Source organism: Cygnus atratus, chromosome 5, assembly GCF_013377495.2.
Source record: "Cygnus atratus isolate AKBS03 ecotype Queensland, Australia chromosome 5, CAtr_DNAZoo_HiC_assembly, whole genome shotgun sequence".
Taxonomy (NCBI): Eukaryota; Metazoa; Chordata; class Aves; order Anseriformes; family Anatidae; genus Cygnus; species Cygnus atratus.
The window spans coordinates 16,249,425-16,269,600 of NC_066366.1; the positions used below are offsets into that span (position 1 = coordinate 16,249,425).

At 44.1% G+C, this 20,176-nt stretch overlaps 1 protein-coding gene across 2 annotated transcripts in view; it reads left to right on the plus strand.

Annotated features, from left to right (window-relative positions):
• The window catches only part of PAMR1 (peptidase domain containing associated with muscle regeneration 1), a 56,240-nt gene that overhangs the window by 14,775 nt on the left and 21,289 nt on the right, over positions 1-20,176 (plus strand). For both annotated transcript variants that reach the window (XM_035552304.2, XM_035552305.2), the window contains exons 4-6: positions 4,422-4,536; positions 9,193-9,410; positions 13,228-13,335. In XM_035552304.2, coding sequence (XP_035408197.1) covers positions 4,422-4,536; positions 9,193-9,410; positions 13,228-13,335 — 441 coding nt within the window. The remainder of the gene's footprint in view (positions 1-4,421; positions 4,537-9,192; positions 9,411-13,227; positions 13,336-20,176) is intronic.

Genomic DNA, 20,176 nt, shown 5'->3' on the forward strand with positions numbered 1-20,176 from the left:
GTGGTTTTCCTACTACGTGGTCTTTTGAGGGCTGCAGTGTGGTGCCGGGAAGGTGGTCTTGTCTGGATAGTTCTGGGTGCTTCAGAGAGGTGGGGTGGGGAGGTCTGGCTATTGCCCCCCGGCCGCCCGGCAGCGCGGTGCTCTGCCTCCCTCTCGCGGGCCGCGGGCGGCGCTGCCGCGCACAGCGGCGACCCCCGGGCTCCTTCTCCCGGCTCTGGCCGCTCCGGGCTCGGCCGAAGCGGGAGGGCTCCGCCTGGCGCCGGCTCTGCCCTCCCCGGGCCCGGCCCGGCCGGCGGGGCACGGTGAAACCCGATCCCCGCTCCGCTCGCCCGCCCGCCCGCGGCGCCATTTCCCCTCAGGCGGCCGCGCTGCGGTAGCGAGGTGCGGCCGCGGGGTGGCGCCCGGGAGCCCCGGAGGAGCCCGGCCCGGCCCCTCCTTGCCGGGGGATGGAGTTAGCTGGGGGCGAGGGCATCGGCTAATGGCGTGGGTGGCTGGTCTGGTCTGTCGTCCCATACAAGGCACATCAGAATCTATAAACAACCCCTCCTGCTGGACCTTGGACCCTTTTCCCTGCGCCCAGTCCTCAAGCCTTTCTCAAGCTCTGATGTTCACATCGCTTGAAAAGGTACTCCGTCAGAGCAGAGGAGAAAGTGCTGATACCCACCAGCTCCCTCCCTGTCCGAATGTGGTCCCGGTGATGGCAGTACCTGTATTCAGTATTTGCAGACTGAAAATTACAGTGTCTCATGTAGTAACCAGTCTGCAACGATCAACAGGTACCAACAGGGTGAGACAAATGACAGCTGCCTTCTCTGTCTCTGAACACCGGTAGCATTTCTGCTGTCATTCTCCTCTGCTCATCTACTGGAGCTTTGAAGGAGCTCCGCATTGGTGCTGTAGCACTCGAACAGCAGATAGCAAGTTCTCAGTGGAGGTCTCCTCAGGACCTCTACCTTCACAGAGCCGCGGGTCTCTGTGGGCAGGAACTCGGAGGTCTCTTGAATTGTTTTGTTTTCTGTCGGTAACAAGCCTTAGAGGAAATCTCACTGTGGCCCTGAAAGCTGCCTTTTTTCAGGAACAGGAACGGAACAAGGAAGTTGACAGCCTGCCAAAGTGGATTATTTTTTTTTTTTTTTGTAAATGAGGCAGAATTTGCCAGCATTTGTGTTTAGGATGTAAATTATTCTTGAGAGCTTTCCAGGTCTCCTGCAGATTTCAGGAAGGGAAAGGATTCCTTTTGATCAACAGATAACTGAACTGTTGGTCTGGGGAGGCAGCCTAACCTCTGCTAGAAGTGCTGGAGATAGAGGAGCACAGATCTGATCGCAAAGGTGCTTTGTGCAGAGGAAGGTGGTAGCAAACCTGAGAATGTTCTTTTGGATGCAGTCACTGAATGGCTCCTCTTTAGCCTCTGGACCACCTGCTTCGCTGGCCAAACCAACTTCCTTGTCATCTGTGTTCAGAGGGTTCAGGCTGTACCACTGCAAACAGAAAAGTTCATTTAGTATGCCTTGCACACAAGTATCTCTTTGCACCAGTTCTTTGGCTTTCCTTTGTTAAAGGCACAGGAAACTCAAAAGCCCTTCGGGACGAAAGGGAAATTTTCTTTGAGGTGATCCAAGCCCCCTGTCAAACCATCTGAAGATTTCTAGCAGCTTTGTCTCAGGTTGTTTTTGAGGCAGGAGCCAGCGGCAGCACAAGGTCCCGTTCCATGCTGTGGGAAGGAGCATTATCATGTGCACCACAGCAGATCCTGCCGTACTTGCTGAATCGTAATGTGGCTGCTGGGCACAGTCATTAATCCTTGCTTTTTACACAAGGAACTAAGCAAGCCACAGAGAAGCATGAAACACTTGTGAGGAACTCCTCTGAGCAGGATTTCTCTTTCCTTGGGTCCTGCTTAATTAAGGGTAACCGAGGGTAAATGAACAAAGGGTATTTCATTCAAGCAACTCTTTCTTAAGAAGAAAGAGGAGTAATTGACCCTCGGTTTTCACGTCTCCCCATAGACAAGATGCAGCAGGACAGATTTCCAGACACTAAGATCAATGGGAACTGCGGTGCTTTCTACTTCACCAAATCAGGTCACTGTCTCCCTCTTTTCCCAAAGGAAAGAAGGGCCCTGGGGCAAGTGTTAAAACCCACCATTCCCATAGGGAACATTCATCCTGCATTACTTGTTAAAAATGTAGGATTCATCTTCAGAATTTATTGCAGGGAACAGGTTTTTATGTTGGACTAAGGAGATAAAAGGAAGTGAGAGACATGCCGTGGAGGCCTGCTGGGTCATTTTTGACCCTTTGGCTTCTCCTAGTTACCTGTGGTGTGGAGCCTATCAGGACCCCCTGGTTCAGCTGTGCTATTAGACTTGATTGCAATTTCTGGCTTACAGTTACAGCCTCATTCCCCAGCAAAACAACAGAAGGCTTACTAGAGAATGTAGCCATGTGCAAGACTCCATTCGAAAAGATGTAGTCAGGAAAGTAGAAACTGAGAAATGAGCTCTGCTTGATGTGTAATGATTTAACTGTTCATTTTGCTAGCATTTTCATTTACAGATCACAGAAGGCTCTACAAAAAATGCTAAACAACTTTCCTTCTTCCACAGAGGAAGATACTTCTAGCCATATTTTATAGCTGGGGGAACCTGTATCAGGGTCAAGAAGGCCAAGTGCCGGGTCCTGCACCTGGCAGGCACAACAACCCCAAGCAGCGCTACAGGCTGGGAGATGAGTGGTTGGAAAGCTGCCTGGCAGAGAAGGACCTGGGAGTACTGGTTGATAGTCGGCTGAATACGAGCCAGCAGTGTGCTCAGGTGGCCAAGAAGGCCAACAGCATCCTGGCTTGCATAAGAAGCAGCGTGGCCAGCAGGTCTAGGGAAGTGATTGTCCCCCTGTACTCAGCTCTGGTGAGGCTGCAACTCGAGTACTGTGTTCAGTTTTGGGCCCCTCGCTACAAGAAGGACATTGAGGTGCTCGAGCAAGTCTAGAGAACGGCAACGAAGCTGGTGAGGGGTCTGGAGAACAAGTCTTACGAGGAGCAGCTGAGGGAGCTGGGATTGTTCAGCCTGGAGAAGAGGAGGCTCAGGGGTGACCTTATAGCACTCTACAGGTACCTTAAAGGAGGCTGTAGCAAGGTGTGGGTTGGTCTGTTCTCCCACGTGCCTGGTGACAGGACGAGGGGGAATGGGCTAAAGTTGTGCCAGGGGAGGTTTAGGTTGGATATTAGGAAGAACTTCTTTACTGAAAGGGTTGTTAGGCGTTGGAATAGGCTGCCCAGGGAAGTGGTTGGGTCACCATCCCTGGAGGTCTTTAAAAGACATTCAGATGTAGAGCTTAGCGATATGGTTTAGTGGAGGACTTGTTAGTGTTAGGTCAGAGGTTGGACTAGATGATCTTGGAGGTCTCTTCCAACCTAGATGATTCTGTGATTCTGTGATTCTGTGAAAGGCAGAGGTTACAGAAGGTGAGAGAACTCTCTGGACTACAAATGTTCAGCATCCACAATGAGGAATTAGGGCAACTATCTCTGGACAGCTGCCTAGGGACAGCTGCAGGATGGCCATGAAAAGATCCTGCTTCCTCTGAGTGTGACCTTGTCTGCCTATTCAGGTCCCTCTCCTCTGATGTTTTTTTCAGACTGGGCAGAAGTGACTGGAGTACTTCTTATTCTCTTGATGCTGGGCACTGAGGTAGATTTTATGGTGTGATGTAAAGCTGAGAGTGACACAGATAGAGTAGGACAGGAGGAGAGAAAGGTTAGGAATGAACCTGAGAAAAGGGGTGAGGGCTGTATATGATACGTATGCTACAGTGAGGTGGAGGGGTCATGGCGGTTTTATGTCTCCATTGGCACACATAAGGATGATGTGGTGAATCCTGAGGGCAAATGGACACCTCCTGTAGGAATACATCGGCTGTTTTTCCTCCAAGAGACTCCTTGGGAAGGACTTGAAACAGTGATTTTGGGTGCAACAACTCCTCCTCTCAATTTTTTACTCACTTGAACTAATTTAGGTGTTTATAGTACCTTTGACACTATCCCACAAGCTTCTTCAGCTTCAGTTTGAGATAAGAGCTATCAGAACTTCTGTGAGCTGGAGCTTTGGCCAGGTGGGTGGATGGGCTAATACGGAGTGGGACAAAAGCAGTAAGAAATAGTGTTATGGGACTGCTTTGCAAAGCAGGGAAAAGCAAGAAAGTAAAACTTTTCTTGGGGTAGTCTTAACACAGACAAGACTTCTGATAGAATCATAACTTTTTGTAGCCTCTGCGTGGCCATTCCATTGTTTTCTGTGCTGCCTTTTATGTATCTTCCTAAGCCACGCTGTATTCTCACTCCAATGTTGTTACTACTTGTATTTTCTTCAAATGCAGTTTGAAGGTTCCTCAGACAGATTTTTTTCTTCTTTTGCTCCCCAGGGTGCGGGCAGGTTCTTCGGGCTTCTAGAGGTCAGATTTTGCTGGAGAGTTACCCACTGAATGCACGATGTGAATGGACTATTCATGTTCAAGCTGGATTTAACATTGAATTAAGGTAGGCCATAATGACTTTCAGCCAGAACTGGTTTCAGGTAGACATTGGGGCACATGAATAACCAAAGAGTCAGCAGGTGTCAGGAGCTGAGAGCTCTGGGACAGTGAAGACACTACCTCCACTTTGCATCTGGCACCTTCAGCTTTCCCCTAGCTTAGCTTGTGATGGGCAGCCACTGTGCAAATCATCGATGCTCTGCCTTCAGTCCCCCTTTAGGACAGCTGGATGCTAAGGAGAGTTTCTCAGATATTGGGCACAATGCATCTCTCCAGATCTCTTCAACACCTTGATGCCACAGCACCCAATACTTTCTCAAGCATGTACCAGACTGACCTAAGACATTCTTTGAAGAAAAGCTATGGGAGCATTTTGATGTGATGTCTCACGCCAGGAGAGAATTGCCTTTGGGACATGCTTTGCAGTTAGTCTACATTTTCCCTCTCTTAATTTTCTTTCACTCATTTTACCAGCCCAGTCCTCTACCAGCCTCAGTTATTCATCTTACCATTCATATGTCTGGAGATATGACTGACTCTCCTGCAAGTCATTGCTGCTCTGACCTGTGTATGCTTTGCCCTGTTACCTTCCCCTGGTGACTCAAACTCACAGTTCTTGATCAGGTATCTCGCCTAGAGCAGGAGAGCCCCTAGTTGGGGTAATTAATACTGTTTTTGTATGTGTGTGGCAGGGAACTCACACACACACAGCAGGAAGCTTGGCAGGGGATCGCATTCAAAACCCACGAGCTAATATAATAAAAACAGTAGCTGAAGCCTCCACATCAATATTTCACCAGCTTTCGAGCCCAGGAAAAGGAACTATGCTAGACACACACACATATTTCTTCCTATATATTTAACAAGACTTAAGATTTAATAAGAGGAACAGAAATGAACTGAATAGAAATGAAGAGCTCATGGCATTCCCACACTAACCCCCTTTTTTTTAGACTTGCAAATGCAAGCCTATTGTGTAGTTATGAGCAGCTGTAATTATTGCCTGGTTAGTGTTGGAGCCTCTTGACTGGAGAATTATGTGGCACATGGGAGACACAGGGAAGCAATGCTGTGAGGAAGAGTTTGGCATTCTTGTGACACAGCTTTGTTTCGGTCTCAGTGGGTATGAGCTGTACCTACCCTGTTTTTAAAAGACATTGTTGGCTAGGTGTATGGTTTGTACAGCACAGGCTTGGAGAGCTGATAATCCAGTATTTTTTACACTTATGAACAAGACTTTGTCAATTTTAAGGCTAAAAAAGGTCTTCAGCAGCTACAGGTGTCACCCTGTCTTCACTTTTATGGGAATAGCTGTGAGAGGGGAAATGGATCCCATGCATGCACATCACTAGTGAATGCACCCATCATTAGTGTAAAGAGATGATAGCCAATGACACAAGGTGCACAGTACTAGAAAGGAAGGAAAGGCTATTTTAACAAAGGACACTTACTCCTGCAACCCTGCACGGCATAGGAGGGAACCTCTAGGCCAAACAGAGCAGAAGGACCTATATCTGTCTCATATAATGAAGCCCTGGCATGTGTTCTGAATAAGCTGAGGTTTTCAAGGTGAGCTACCTCAAAGTGGCGATTGGGGTACTTCAGCAGATAGTACTGTGGAAAATTGGTACATTTAGCAAGAAGCTTCTCCTTTAGGCCATACCTACACAGAAGGGCAGGTACAATCAAACAGACCTGCAGAATTTTCCTCCTGGTCTGCCATCCCTGCCGAACCTTTGCCTTCACTGCATTTCTGTAAAAACACACTGATTCCCTCTGAGTGCTAACTCTGCTGAGAGCTGTAGCACACAGCCAGTGTTGTGCTGAATCAGCATCACTGCTAACAAAAGAACTCCTTTCTTCCTTCTCTCTGTGCATTCCCCACAAATTCTGTTTGCTGCCACTCTGATGGCTTGCGAGGGCGAGGGACAGGGACAGTGTGATACAAAGGGGGAACAAAGTGGTTTGTCTCCACTTACACAGGGCAGGAAGAGCGAAACTCTCAGGAGCACCAATAAATCTTCTCTTGCCTCAAGCTGTGCCACACTGTCCTTTGGGGGCTGGCTAAGCAGAGCTGTTTTGATAAATGATGCCCAGATTGCAGTGGTAGTTTGTTTTCTCCTTTTTTTTTTTTTTTCCAGCCTTGTTTTTCCTTAGGTTGTGATGTATAGGCTCCCTCAGCGCAAGCCACGTCCAGGATGTCACACCACAGTAGAAGTAGCTCACAACTTTCAATCATTCTCTTTAATGCCTCAGCAGAGATGTAGTTTTAAATTTTTTCCTTTGGCTGGAAGCTTTCCTCAAAGGGGTTGGTGAATGTATTCCCACCGCAGACAGTAATGAAATCAAGACAGTACTTTTCATTCCCTTTTGTCTCTGGTGATCAGTAGCACTAAATTTAAATACTTAGTTTCATAATACATAAGAGAATTAGGATATAGTCACAGTTTCACAGGTGAGGGAAGTGAGGTTCATTACGTAGACTGTAACTGATTTAAACAGCAATAGATGTTGTGGTCTCTAAATTAGAGTCCCGTCAACTAGTCCATAGCCAAGAGGTTTTGAATGGCAGGTTTTTTGACCTGCTAATTATGAGTCTTAATCATGGGATCCAATGTCATCAGTACAGTGTATCTGCTTCTGTGCTAAGTTAAATAAAATGCAAATCAGAACCCCCTATGCCTTTCATATATTCCACTCCGTTTTCATCATTTTTAAATCAGAAAAAATGATTAAAAGCAGTCTTCTGTATACGAATCTTGCATTCTGTGCCTTCACTCTGTGTAATGTCTCCTGATACTTGTTGTTCAGGAATGCATTGATAGACAGTTTGCCTCTGCATCTGTAAATATTCCTACGCAGAGAGTTAATGGTATTATCCCAGTTCTTTCCCTCATTACATGGCGGGCATCCCAGAAACATTTCTGGTATTCTTACACACATACTTAATTTTAGTCAGAAATGTATCAGTTCAGAGAACCAGTAAATATCTTTAGGAGTGAGTCAGGATAAACTGTAGCCTGATAAGTGTGACAAGGATGAATAGGTTAATTTGCATTGCTTTATAACTTCCATAAGGGTAGCTCCCTGGTATTTGACCTACAGGTGAAAGAATATTTTGAAGATGTAGTGTGTAACCTGATGCCGGCGAGGATGTCTTTGGCAAACCTGACAGAATTAGAATTCAGTCTTCCCACCTCATGTATTTTATGCAAACCTAAGTGGAATTAATCTCTCATGTATATTAAAAGCAGATATCATTTTTTTTTCTCTTTTTTCTAAATTCCACCAGATAATTTAAAAAATGAGGGGCTCTGCTCCATTGTTGTAGCTTCCTAAAACTGCTCATTTGTTTCTCTTTATGTAGAGCATTCCTGATGCTCTAAAACCAACCACATGACCTGAACAAAGGTGACTGAGTGAAGAGGCCTCTTAGGTCAGTTCATGAGTTGGCAAAGAAAGGTCATTTTACAGAACATGGGGGCTTCCTTATGGCCTGAGTCCCCAGAAAAGAAGAGCAGGAAATAGACTCTTGTACTCTTTTGCCTCTTCAGACTGTGAGATGTGGCAGCGCATCCAAAATTTGGCTCATCTCCTTGGTGTGAAAATACAGTCTTTCCAAATCACTAGGCCCACATTGGAATAGGCAACGTGGGAGACATAGCCTGATCCTAAATACACATAATCTACAGAGTTAGGAATTCTCAGGACAACTGAATGCTTTGGGAGTTTCTTTTATAGCATGTTCAGCTAAACAGTAGCATGGCCTTCTCCCAGCCCAGATCTTCTAGTTCTTATCCGCTGTACCAAGGCTGGGCCGAGCACCCCTAGCCATTGCTTATTCTCCAGAGGCCCTTGGTGTTTCTCACTCTGCTTCTCATTCATATTCTGGTGGCATGCTTTGGCTCGGTGCCCCACTGAACTCAAATAGCAGCATATCACATTGCTATTAATGAACAAGAGCCTTGCGCAGTGGCTGGATCAAAGCTAGGAAAGACAGACATTGTAGGAAAAAGCTTTAAATATTTCCCTTCTGCACTAACTGCTGTCCCTTATTTCTGCCCTTAAAAGAAGGGCAAGTGCCAGACATTGGGGATTTACTACCATTTTGCCTTCTAATGCGCAACGTGCTGTACTGTTTCGGATTCCCTTTCTCTGTCTGTTTCTCCTTCTGTCACGTCTCTGAGCTTTCATTGTACCCCGAATTGCTGGCTTTTGAACATAGCAATGTAAATAGCTTTTGATCCTTGGTCTTTGATACTGTTACTTTCAGTACTTAGGACTTTATTTAGGGCAAACAGAACGATCTTTAACAAAGAGCCATGAAAGAAATATACCCCCTACTGCATCTGACCATAGATGAAAGCTTTAACGTTGTGATGTGGTTAGGGTCCTGATGCAAGTGATCAGACTGTATGACTTCAGTTTTGGCTTCACTGTCGTGCCACTTAATATTCTCATGGAGCAACTCTGTAGGGTTGAGCTGGCTTCCAAGGATCACATTGCAAAAACTGAGATGAAGCAAGGGGGTCTTCATGTGATTGGGAGTTGTTGATTCATGGAGGTGGGGGGTGCTAACATAACTAAGCTTCCAAATAAAACAGAATCAGGGTGCACAGGTCAGAGTATGAGGTCTGAATGCGTGTCCTTGTTCCCCAAGGTTTTCCATGCTGAGCCTGGAGTTTGATTACATGTGCCAGTATGATTATGTGGAGGTCCGTGATGGGGACAATTTGGACAGCCGAATAATTAAGAAATTCTGTGGAAATGAGAGGCCACCTCCCATCCGAAGCACTGGGTCTTCTCTCCATGTCCTTTTCCAGTCTGATGGATCCAAGAACTTTGATGGATTTCATGCTGTCTTTGAAGAAATTACAGGTAAAATAGTCCCAAAAGTGGAACATTCCGCTCATTCTCATTAATTCAATTTCGCTAATCTCTCTCCCTGTTTTGCTTCATTAAAAACTTTCATGCTGTGTTGCCAATAGCAACTTAAACAAAGTCAGTGCAGGGAAGGTTCAAAAGCCATCAGATAACATGTGAACGTGAAGTTCTTCTAACAAAGACTAAATTCCCTCTACCTGTGTGAAGAGCAAGCACATTGGCGAGCACAGAAAGGCTGCTGTGTTGTGAGACTTTTCTGTGTGAATATCAGAACTAAGAGCACAGAAGGAAATAGAGGAAGGGGCATGTATATCTTTGCAATTGTGGAATTGCTCAATGCTGTGTGCAGGAGTAGAGCCATTGACTCAGTTAGCAGAAACCTGTTGCAAAGCCTCATAATTAGTTAAGTGACAATGCCCTGACATGCCTCTTGTATTGTCTCATGTGTCATACCATTAGAGTTTAAAAAAAAAAGTTAAAAAAAAAAGTGTGTACAAAGGACAGATTCTTTTCTGAAGAAGAAAATAGAGGCATTTCCCATTCTGTGATGAACTCAGTGTTATGAATGACAGAAGTAGGGCTCCAGAATTCCAGTGTTTTTGTTAGTACTCAGTGCTTCAGTCCCCCACATTGTTTTCTATTTTATTTTTTTTCTTTCTGGCTGCAAAATAACATAGAAAGTGTAGCTGGCTCCTGGTTTTGCAGTATGTATGCTCTTCCTGGACCTTCCTTGTTTAGCTATGTAGGGAATTTTGGCCAAATCTGTCTACAGTACTCCTGGCACAGAAGGCTAATCAGAGCATGCTGCTTTGCCACAGATAATCCCTGCAGGGTCTGTGACTCAGTATAATTTACCTTCCACATACCCCAATGACCCACATTTCATGAGGTTGTCCAGGGTACATCTCGCTCAGGAAGTTTAGTTGGTTTGTATAACTCCTATATAAATATACAAACCTACTGTGGGGCAGCTGTTGCCAATGATCAGGGTTGTGACTAGCAATCTGAAATGTGCGTACCGCTGCATGCAGTGTCTGTGCCATTTCTTAGCCTGCCCTGTTCTTCAGCTTTTACCTTTGGTACCCGTTAGTAACGTAGCGGTAGCAGTTAGCTATTGGTAGCTTGCCTGGGCTTGCAGCAGGAGAGGTGATATCGAACAAATGAATGTGGTGTGGGCTATGTTGCATAAGGGCTGCCTACACTCAGGAAACTAACATTTTCCATATGGCGCAAGCTGAATTGATTCTGTTTTCTCTGCCCAGCAGGGAACACTTGGTATTCGAATACTGTTGAACACTTTATTTCCGCCCCATTTTTAGTGGTAATTATTCTGAGGCTGGGTGGTTGCAAGTGTGGTAATCCACACAGAGCATGTTGCAAAGGGCTTCTTAGAGTTTGTGAGGAGGTCTCATTGTAGGCTTTATTATGAGGCTGTTCTGGCCTAATGTGTAGCTGGAGTGAAAGGCTTTTAAAACACTCCCAGTGCCTCTTTATGTGAAGCATTAACCTGGCCAGCAGGACGGTTTAGGGGAAGAATACGGCGTGCATGGGGCAGTGTAGAATTGAAAGCAAGGGCAGCACAAGATCGAAAGCTCTGGCAACACATTGCCAACTGAAGCATTGCCCCTGAAATTTCCCTCTGTGCACAGCCTTGTGAAAAGCCAAGGTCTCGGGAAAAGGCTGCTCGAGGCTTGCTAGAGCAATTCCCTGTGGCGCAGGTGAGAGCTGCAGCAGCACTTGTGCTTATAGGGTGTGGAGATGATCAGATGTTGCCAGCACTGTAGTGGTGTAATGGGGAGGACTGGAAAAGTGGCTTGTGCCACTGTTTTCCCTTCCGCTGAGCTTTGTGCTGGCTTATCAGTCACAGCCTGCTGAAGCAGTGCCACTGACTGCATCTGAGTCACTGGTTCGACAGCCAGAAAGATTTAGATTAACATAAAATAAGCTGTGAAGCCTATATTCCCTTTTGGAAAAGTTGCTGCAGGTGTAGTTATTAAAGGAAGAAACCATACAACCTGCTGCTCCGCTGCCTGGTCTGGAAACAGGTGTTAGGTCCCTGAGCTCTGTCACCCATCCCATGCCAAGTGTCAAATGAAAACCAGTAATAATTGGCATGAGTGACATGAAGCCACTCGGCAGACTTCAGATGAGAAGGATGGAGGGCCAGATGGGGAGGCATCAGGATCTCCTAGGGATTATACTTATGTTGGATCTGTTTAGATGAAAGCCTGTTGTTGAATTTCACTACCACTTTACTTTCTGTACCCCCAAGCTAGTGATCTTTGACAGAACGTAGGGGCTTTAACATTTTGTAGCACTGTCCCATGTTGTTTCATTGAAGCCGGGCAATCAAGACTCCTTTAAAAAGAAAAATATCTAGTGCTCTTGAGAATCAGACATTTTCCAGGATAGCATCTGGCACTTATCCTCGTTTACTTGTTTCTACAGAGTCATGAGACAAAGCCGGGGTGAGGACAAAGCTAAAAGTTCACTGGCTTCAAACCAGTGACTGCGAAATATCAGCCTATACAAGCTCTTCTGCTTCTCTTTCCCTTTCTTGGTGATTCTTTAGGTTAGTTGGATACAGTACAATTGCAACATATATATTCCTTTTAAGAAACAAATTATTGTCCTTAGTTTGACCTTAGTCCTCAAAGACACCTGGGAGACATTCATTGCCCAGCTACATACAAATTACTGTTACATCACCACATGAAACCTCTGGAGAAATTTATATGTGGCACCTTTATATTTCTTGTCTGGATATAAGTAATTCCAAGTTCATGCTTCAAGTGAAGTCTTTGCAAGGAAAACTGCTTATTCGGGTATCTGTCATTCTGAACTGCAGCAAAGAGAATGCTTTAAATGTGATAGTATGGGACCTCGACATGGACTCAGCTTTTGGAATGGATGAAGATGTGAACTTTGCTGCAGTCTGGTTTTGTTAAGAGGGACTTGAAGCGGGGCATAAGATCCATAACTCTTCAGGTGTTGGACATACTCAAATCTGAAACAGAATCTAAATCTTGTAATTTGGGGTCTACTTTCTGTCTGCTGAAACCAACATTCAGTTTTGAAAATAATCTAGACTGAAATTATGTCTTTGTTTTTCTGAGAGTAAATTAATGTTCTACTCCATCGTCTTCCCTTAGAGGCCAAAAAATGTGTATGTGTTATTGCACAGTGGAATTTGATTATATTAACTGGTGCAATTATACTTTCTCCATTATGCTAATATACGCTGTTTGATGTGCATCACTGTTCGATTTGTGATATGCAAGAGCTTCCCTAGCAGGCTCAGGATCATCATGACCGCTCAGCTTCCTGAACCAAACACCAAATAAACGCTCCTCAGGGGCAAAACAACTTGCAAAGTCTCAGATGACATATGTCCAATACAAAACCAAACCAAAACAAAACTATATATCCTGTAACTCATCCTTCAACTCTGAGGTGAATGGCAGGAGAAATGTAGCTTGATATTAAACTTCTTTAAGGCTATAAAAGGCTAAGCTCTAAACACTGTTGGAGCTTGCTGTAAATTATTTTTCTTCCATAAACCTTTCTCACCACTGGACAGCAGTTAGAGGAAAATGGTAAGAATAAATGATGAATGCTTCGAAAAAACTTACCATCCCTAGAAGTAAGTATAAAAGAGCAGAAGGCTTTTTGACAAGTGTTAGGCCATTTACTGTCTTCCCACCTTTTTACCAGAATATATAATTTACCCCAAGACCAACCATCATGAGGAAAAATATGTAAGAACTCCAACCTATCAGAGACCGTGAATGTTCTTTTTTCTCTTTTATAGCTTGTTCTTCGTCTCCATGTCTTCATGATGGAACTTGCATTCTAGACAAAAGCGGTACCTACAAATGCGCCTGTCTGGCTGGCTATACGGGGAGTCGCTGTGAAAACTGTGAGTACAGGCACTGTGTGTGTGACCAGCCTCCAGGGTTGTTACTGATGCAGGTGCTTGAATGCTAGGAGTGTCACTGATACGTAGGTTAGGTTAATCACAGTACCAGAGAACGTACTGAGCTACTTCTGTCATTTAAAGACACATTGCATGCAGTTTATGATTTCCACTGAAAACCTCTGAAGCTTTATATCTATGTGGAAGAGGGTAAGACAGAATTGGAGCTGAGAAACAGCATACGAGAGAGAAATCTTGTAATGGACTGGCCTTTTCAGGAGAGAGGTATATTTGTCTGCTATTTCCCATTGTGTGTGTAGCTGTTCTCTTCTAACAGTGCATACCTCAGCTGAGCCCTGCATTTGATGCTTTAGCCAGAGCCAGTCCTAGGAAGTTTGTCTTCCCTCACAGTGGTCTGAAAGTTAGAGCACTGGCACCATGAATGACAGAGATCCTTGGGGTCAGAATGAACAGAAAATGGCTGATTCCATCCACGTCTGTCTTGGTAGTCCTCCCTGTACGTATAGATATACATCTGCTTTTGTTCTGTCAAGTGAATTGTAAATTAACTGGATTCAAATCTGATCAAATCAATTGTCTGTTCTAGCAATTTCATTTTTTCCATGCTTGAGCAAATGTCTTCATCTGACGGGGCTTGAAAGAGCAAGAAGGAGTAAAAATTGTGCAATATATGCTATGATGAAGGCTATATCATCTCTACTGACTGAAAGAAGCAGTGTGCAATATTTAAAGTCACTGAGCTAGAGCTCCAGCTGACCCTGGAGGATTTCAGTGATACTCGTGAAATCCAGAAGGGACAATATTTGGCCCAAGACAGAAAGCATGGCTTACTATGGCATTGCTGTGGCACTGATCTGGCCATAAGGCACACAATGCCTTGCCTGCTTTCAGAGTTTTCAATTCTATTTCGGAATAGCCAGTATACACTAAACCTCACCACTTCAAAATCTTTCCCCCACTTGTGCCATCCTCAGAAATGAATTTCTGTCCTGGAATTGCTTTTACTTCAGGGGAGTTAAATCATAGTGACATGGTATCTCCTTACATTATTAAATGGATCATTTTGAGACAAAAGACCTTTGGATTTCTATGGATCCAGAACTAGCTCATAAGACTTGACTTTTTCTCTCAGCAGACCAAAGGAGAGGTAGTTTTGCATATTCTGTAAACCCCAAAAGTTTTGGTTCAGAAAAGGGTGCCACATTCTGACAGATTGCACAGATTCCTCATGTTTTTGATATGGAAAGAGCTGCTGAAAATTGAGGGTTCAGGGCTAATGTATCTAGCTCTTTTGCTAAAATACCCTTTTCTGCCAGTAGCAGGTCATTTAGGGACTGCAAACTCAAAGCTCTTCTCAACTGCTCAGTGAGATTATGTTGCTGTCTGTAGGAGAGAAATTAAAAAAAAAAAAAGGTTCCTGTCTGGTTCAGAACCAACCTAAATTTCAAATTAATTAAATTTCCAGAAAACCTCAGCCCTACTTTTGGCAGGCTTTACAGTACAGTCAAGGCAAGAAATGAAGTTCGCATTCTTCTACTAGTTTTCTTTTGTAATTCCAGTGTAGAAACTTCATCCATGCAACACAAGCAGCAAACAACAGAGGAGGTAAAGGATAAACAATAGGACGAGACTTCTATTTTAGTGTAAACAATAAGTTGTATATAGTAACAAAGCGAAGGGAGGAGATACTTAAAAATATATACAGTAAGGTCTAACTTGACAGGAATCCTTTTGTTTGATTTGTGAAAGAACAGGGCAGGTGGATAAAATGCTGTTACTTTATGATGTTTGTGGTCGTATGCTGACCTTTAGCTTAGGCTAAGAAATATTTCTTTCAACATCTATTTTACTGTCTTCCATAACAGATAAAGGTTGACTTTTTTTTTCCTTATATGTGAACAGCAAACCTCACAGTGCAAGGAAATCATGGCAAATCTCTGTTCAGTCTGGCTTCAAAGAAGTGTTTTTAAAGATATTTCCTGCAGTTTTGCCAAAGCATATCCTAAGTATTTTCCAGTGTATAGGGGAAAAAGAGGCAGAAAATAAAAGTTTGATTTGTTTTCTAAGAGCAAATGGAAGAACTGGAAAAAATATCTGTGGCTATAATTCTTTAAATATTAGTCATGTAGTTTCCTGAATAACATTGCAGTTTAAATATTAAAGGGAGATCACATCATGCTCAGAATCATTGTCTGTGTTAGGTCTTGCAGCAGCAGGGCTGTCTTTCCTGTGACTTATGAGGTGGAGCCAAGGTTATAACTTTATTTCTGCAGAAAATGGTCATAAAATGGTCACTATTGGAATATCGAATATGACTTTGGACACGGTGATCATGATTCTTTCAGTCTGGTTTTCTTGGAGCATGCCAGGTGCAATCCCGTTAAAGACAATGGATTTATGTTGATGAAAAATAAGTATAAGAGAGAAGAAAATTAGAGCCCCTTAATGTTAAATGGATGTAGAAGATTTGAGGTGGTGCAACAGAAGGTAGCCAGAGAGATATGAGAGATTTAGTCAGAGAAATCCAAGGGCTTGCTTTGGAGGAAAGGAGGCTGTGGGATTATCTCACTGAGGAATAAATAAAACAAATTCAGCAATAGACATTCCATGACAGAAAGCTTTTAGAAGTCCCTCATCATCCCAGCACAGCTATGTCTTTTTGTCTGTTGCCAAGTCTAGTTTTAAAGGTGTGGGATGCATTGTGGAAATTATGGAAATCACTTTAATGAGATAAACCTCAAGGAACCTATTTTTTCCTCTGTTAAAGTAAATTCTATCTCTTTAACAGGATGATCAACATTGGTCAAGCTACTTTCCTGGGGTAATATCCAGCCCTAATTGCTGTCAGTTGCAATTTGCAATATTAATAAAATGATTAAAGGCACAGATTGCAGATTACTAGTACTCTCTTCTCTCTTCCTCTATGGCAGCCAGGCAATTGCCTTTTTGTTTACAATCTGAGGGGCTAATACAATCATCTAAAGGCATGAAAGTTGAAATGCAGGCACATTCCTTTCTTACAGCTGTTAATATTTCAATCAGTCATACTTATGACTGATTCACTGGTCAAGAAATTCTTAATTTAAATATGTCTGATTTGACTCTGGAGATTTTTTTTTTTTTCTATAAGAAATTGTACAATAGATGCTAACCAATAGAGTGAGATCTTCTTTCTTCTCTCCTAAAACACAGTAAAGAAAAGGCCTAACGACCAGCAACAAATACCTTCTTACACATAAGCATGCTTTGTTATGATGATACAGTAAGTAGAGAATCTTAATTCCTATTTTAAATACTTGGACTTCTTCCTGATCTTAAGCTGATTTTGCAGTATACCAGCACACCTCTCCCAGTGACCTCTGAGCCATGATATCATTGAGATCAAACTCAGGCTTTTCTGTATGACCTCTGTCTATTTTAATGCAAATAATCCCGCAATCAGAGGTGTAAGAAATGACAAAAAAGGATCATCTTGTTCTCTTAGCCTGAAATATCCTGAAATGGAGCAGCAGCTTCCTCAAAAGATATGTTAGGGAAAAAATAACAGCTGGTTAGTGTCCTGATCCTGGTGCTCTACATGCTAAAAAGCATCCACACAAATATCACACTGTCAATGACACTGTACTGTGTGATGACTACTTGTTCATCTCAAATTTAGCAAGGTCTTTTCTAAAGTCTCAGTGTTGAGTTTGCCTTCTGAAGATGCAGCTGTAGCAAGATGGTACCCTGGTACCCCATGGCAAATGCTCTCACCCTCTGATTGTTCTCCTCCTAGGACAGGGCGTTCTGACTCAAGAGTCCTCCCAGGGCCTGCTGGCCCCAAAGCAAGAGACCTTGACCTCATCCTGCCCTGAAATTTCCTGTCACCTTTATTTTAAACAAAGCCAGGCAAACTAGAGTTCCTACGCAAATAAGGGATCTCGTGCTGAATGGGGAATTCAGGGCTCAGATCCGATTTCCATTTTCATTCTGTTTCTCGCTCCTTCTTGCCAAGAAGAAAAGCTTTGTTCTGCATCCTAATGAAGGGCCTAATCCAACTGACTAAGCTGTATAAACTAACTCCACGCTGTAGCCTTTGATGTTGCTAGGGTTGGCCTTACCATGTTCCAGTCAGCCTCTGAATATAGCTTTCAGACCCTTCCCCACTGCTGAAATAATCCCCTTCCACCCTTCTCTCCCCCGTGCAACTATGACTTGGGCTGGTTCTTAGGGATGGCCTCACCCTTCACTGATGGACTGATATTTAAAATAGGAAGAAAGCATTAACACTCCCCCATCCTCTGCCTTCTTCTGCTGTGGGGAAAAATGAGCCCAGCTGTCAGTGTTTGGCATAGACTAGACAGAGTTTTAAACTCAGCAGAGTCTAGGATGAAGCACAGGGGAAAGGTTCTGGATGTTAAACCTATTTTTCTCACCTAACTATGGACATGTAATGTAGAGACTTCAAAGGATATGCTATTTTTTTTTCCCTTCTGTCGGAAAGATTCGCAATAACAGGTCAAGGAGCACCATAGTCAATGGTGCATACTCTGCCATTTGCAGCCTGCATGTGTTAAGCCATGCATATACTGCATAATTATAGCGGACAACTTCAGGTGTAAGAAAATGCCCCTGAGCCCTTTCTTGCCACTCTGGCCAGTCCTATAATGAGGAGTAAAGGCTAGTGGCCTTTTATTCACCATTACTGTACAAGGGCTCAATTGCCTTGAGACCTACACACCAGCAAAAACCTTTAACTGGAATGTGGAAATCCTCGGGTTTTGCAGGCCTAGTAGGGGTAACAGGCTAAAGCTTAAACCACCACCACCCTTTAGCCTGTCATGGCAAAGCTGTGATGTGAACACAGTCAAGATGCTCTCATAGATAGCTTGTTCTCAGAACCTTTCTGGGACTCCCTCTGAGAGGCAACGTAGCATCACTACTTGTGCCTTGAGCACTGTTACTCACTGAAACTGCCCTTTATGGGCAAGACTGTTCAGCAAAACAGTTTGTTCAGACAGGGTGAGATACTTCTGCAGAGAAGACATGGCCAGTGCAGTCATACAGGAAGCTTTAGTAGCCCACATTTCTTTCCATAGCTGGGTAAGACAACAGTACTGCAGTGCTCAGGTTTTAAAAGTCACCTTTTGGTGGGATTTTTTTATTCTCCCGACCTGGTCAGAATATTGTGATACTGGCTAGACATTTGGTAGGATGTTATCGTTGCTCCCCTGTAATACAGTATGGTGCTATCCAGGAGAATTGTAGAATCACAGAATTTCCCAAGTTGGAAGGGACCCACAAGGATCATCAATCCAACTCCTGGCTCCACACAGGACCACCCCAAAATCAAACTGTATGTCTGAGAGTGTTGTCCAAATGTTTCTTGAACTCCAGCAGGCTTGGTGCTGTTAACAGCTTCCCTGGGGAGCCCGTCCCAGTTCCTGACCACACTCTGGGTGCAGAACCTTTTCCTAACATCCAGCCTGACCCTCCCCTGTCCCAGCTCCACGCCATTGTTGCTGTCCCCAGAGAGCAGAGCTCAGCGCCTGCCCCTCCGCTCCCCTCGTGAGGGAGCTGCAGGCCGCCATGAGGCCTCCCCTCAGCCTGCTCTGCTCTGGGCTGAACAAACCAAGGGACCTCAGCTGCTCCTCACACGTTTTGCCCCCAGACCCTTCACGATCTTCGTAGCCCTCCTTTGGACACTCTCTAATAGTTTTATGTCCTCCTTATACTGTGGTGCCCAAAACTTCACACAGTGCTCAAGGTGAGGCCGCAGCAGCACAGAGCAGATCTGGATGATCTGTCCCATGACCAGCAAGCCACACTGTGCCTGATGCAGCCCAGGATTTGGTTAGCCCACCTGGCTGCTGGGGCACACTGTTGACTCATATTCAACTCGCCGTCGACCAAAACACCCAGATCCATTTTTGCAGGGCTGATCTCCAGCCTCTCATCCCTGAGTCTGTATGTATAGCCAGGGTTGCCCTGTCCCAGGTGCAGAACCTGGTACTCGCTCTTGTTAAACTTCATGTGTTTGGTGATTGCCCAGCTCTCTAATTTCAAGATGTCTCTGCAATCACGTGTTTAAGATGTGTGATCTGCATTGTTTAGTGCTTACTGCATGTATTCAAAGGCCTTAGCTTGAGGTGGAGATAGAGATTTCTGCTCCCTCTTTACAGTTCAGTATATTTCCTGGACGTTTCTCCCTTGGGTGGAAGGATGCCAGAACTGTTCACATAGCAACTGCCAAAGCACAAAACATGACACCTGATGTTTTAAGGCAACCTAACATCAATTTTGGGTTATCTTAATTCACTGAGCTGTAAACTGAAGGTCTTCAGCTTCTGTTACGCAAACAGCCAAGATGCCCCCATAAGGAGAGCAGGAACACCTAGTAGGAAATTACTACAAATGTCTGAAGCAATCAACAACTGCTTCTTGTGAATCAGACTGCAGAACACTTATCCTTAACACTGCTCTTTCCTTCAGCTCTGTCAATACAACTATTGGATTGGGCAAGTCACAGTTTGTGCAAGGAAGTTGCTAATACTGTTTAGCAGTGCTTGGTTTCATAATATTTTTATAGAGTTTTGAAACCCCAGTGAGTAAGTGTAGCTGATAACAAGGCTTAAAGAGACAGGATAACTCCTTTAGTGACGACTTGTCTTGGTCCTTTTATTATTTTCTCAATGTTTATTAAGTAACCATTTTTTTAAACTTTTCAAAAAAGGCAACATGTCTGGTAAAAAAACATTCTGCCCAAAGCATAGCTCCAGGCATTGCTATTATCTAAATCAAAAGTTGTTTTCTCTGTGATGAAAGCTATACAAGGATAGCCTGC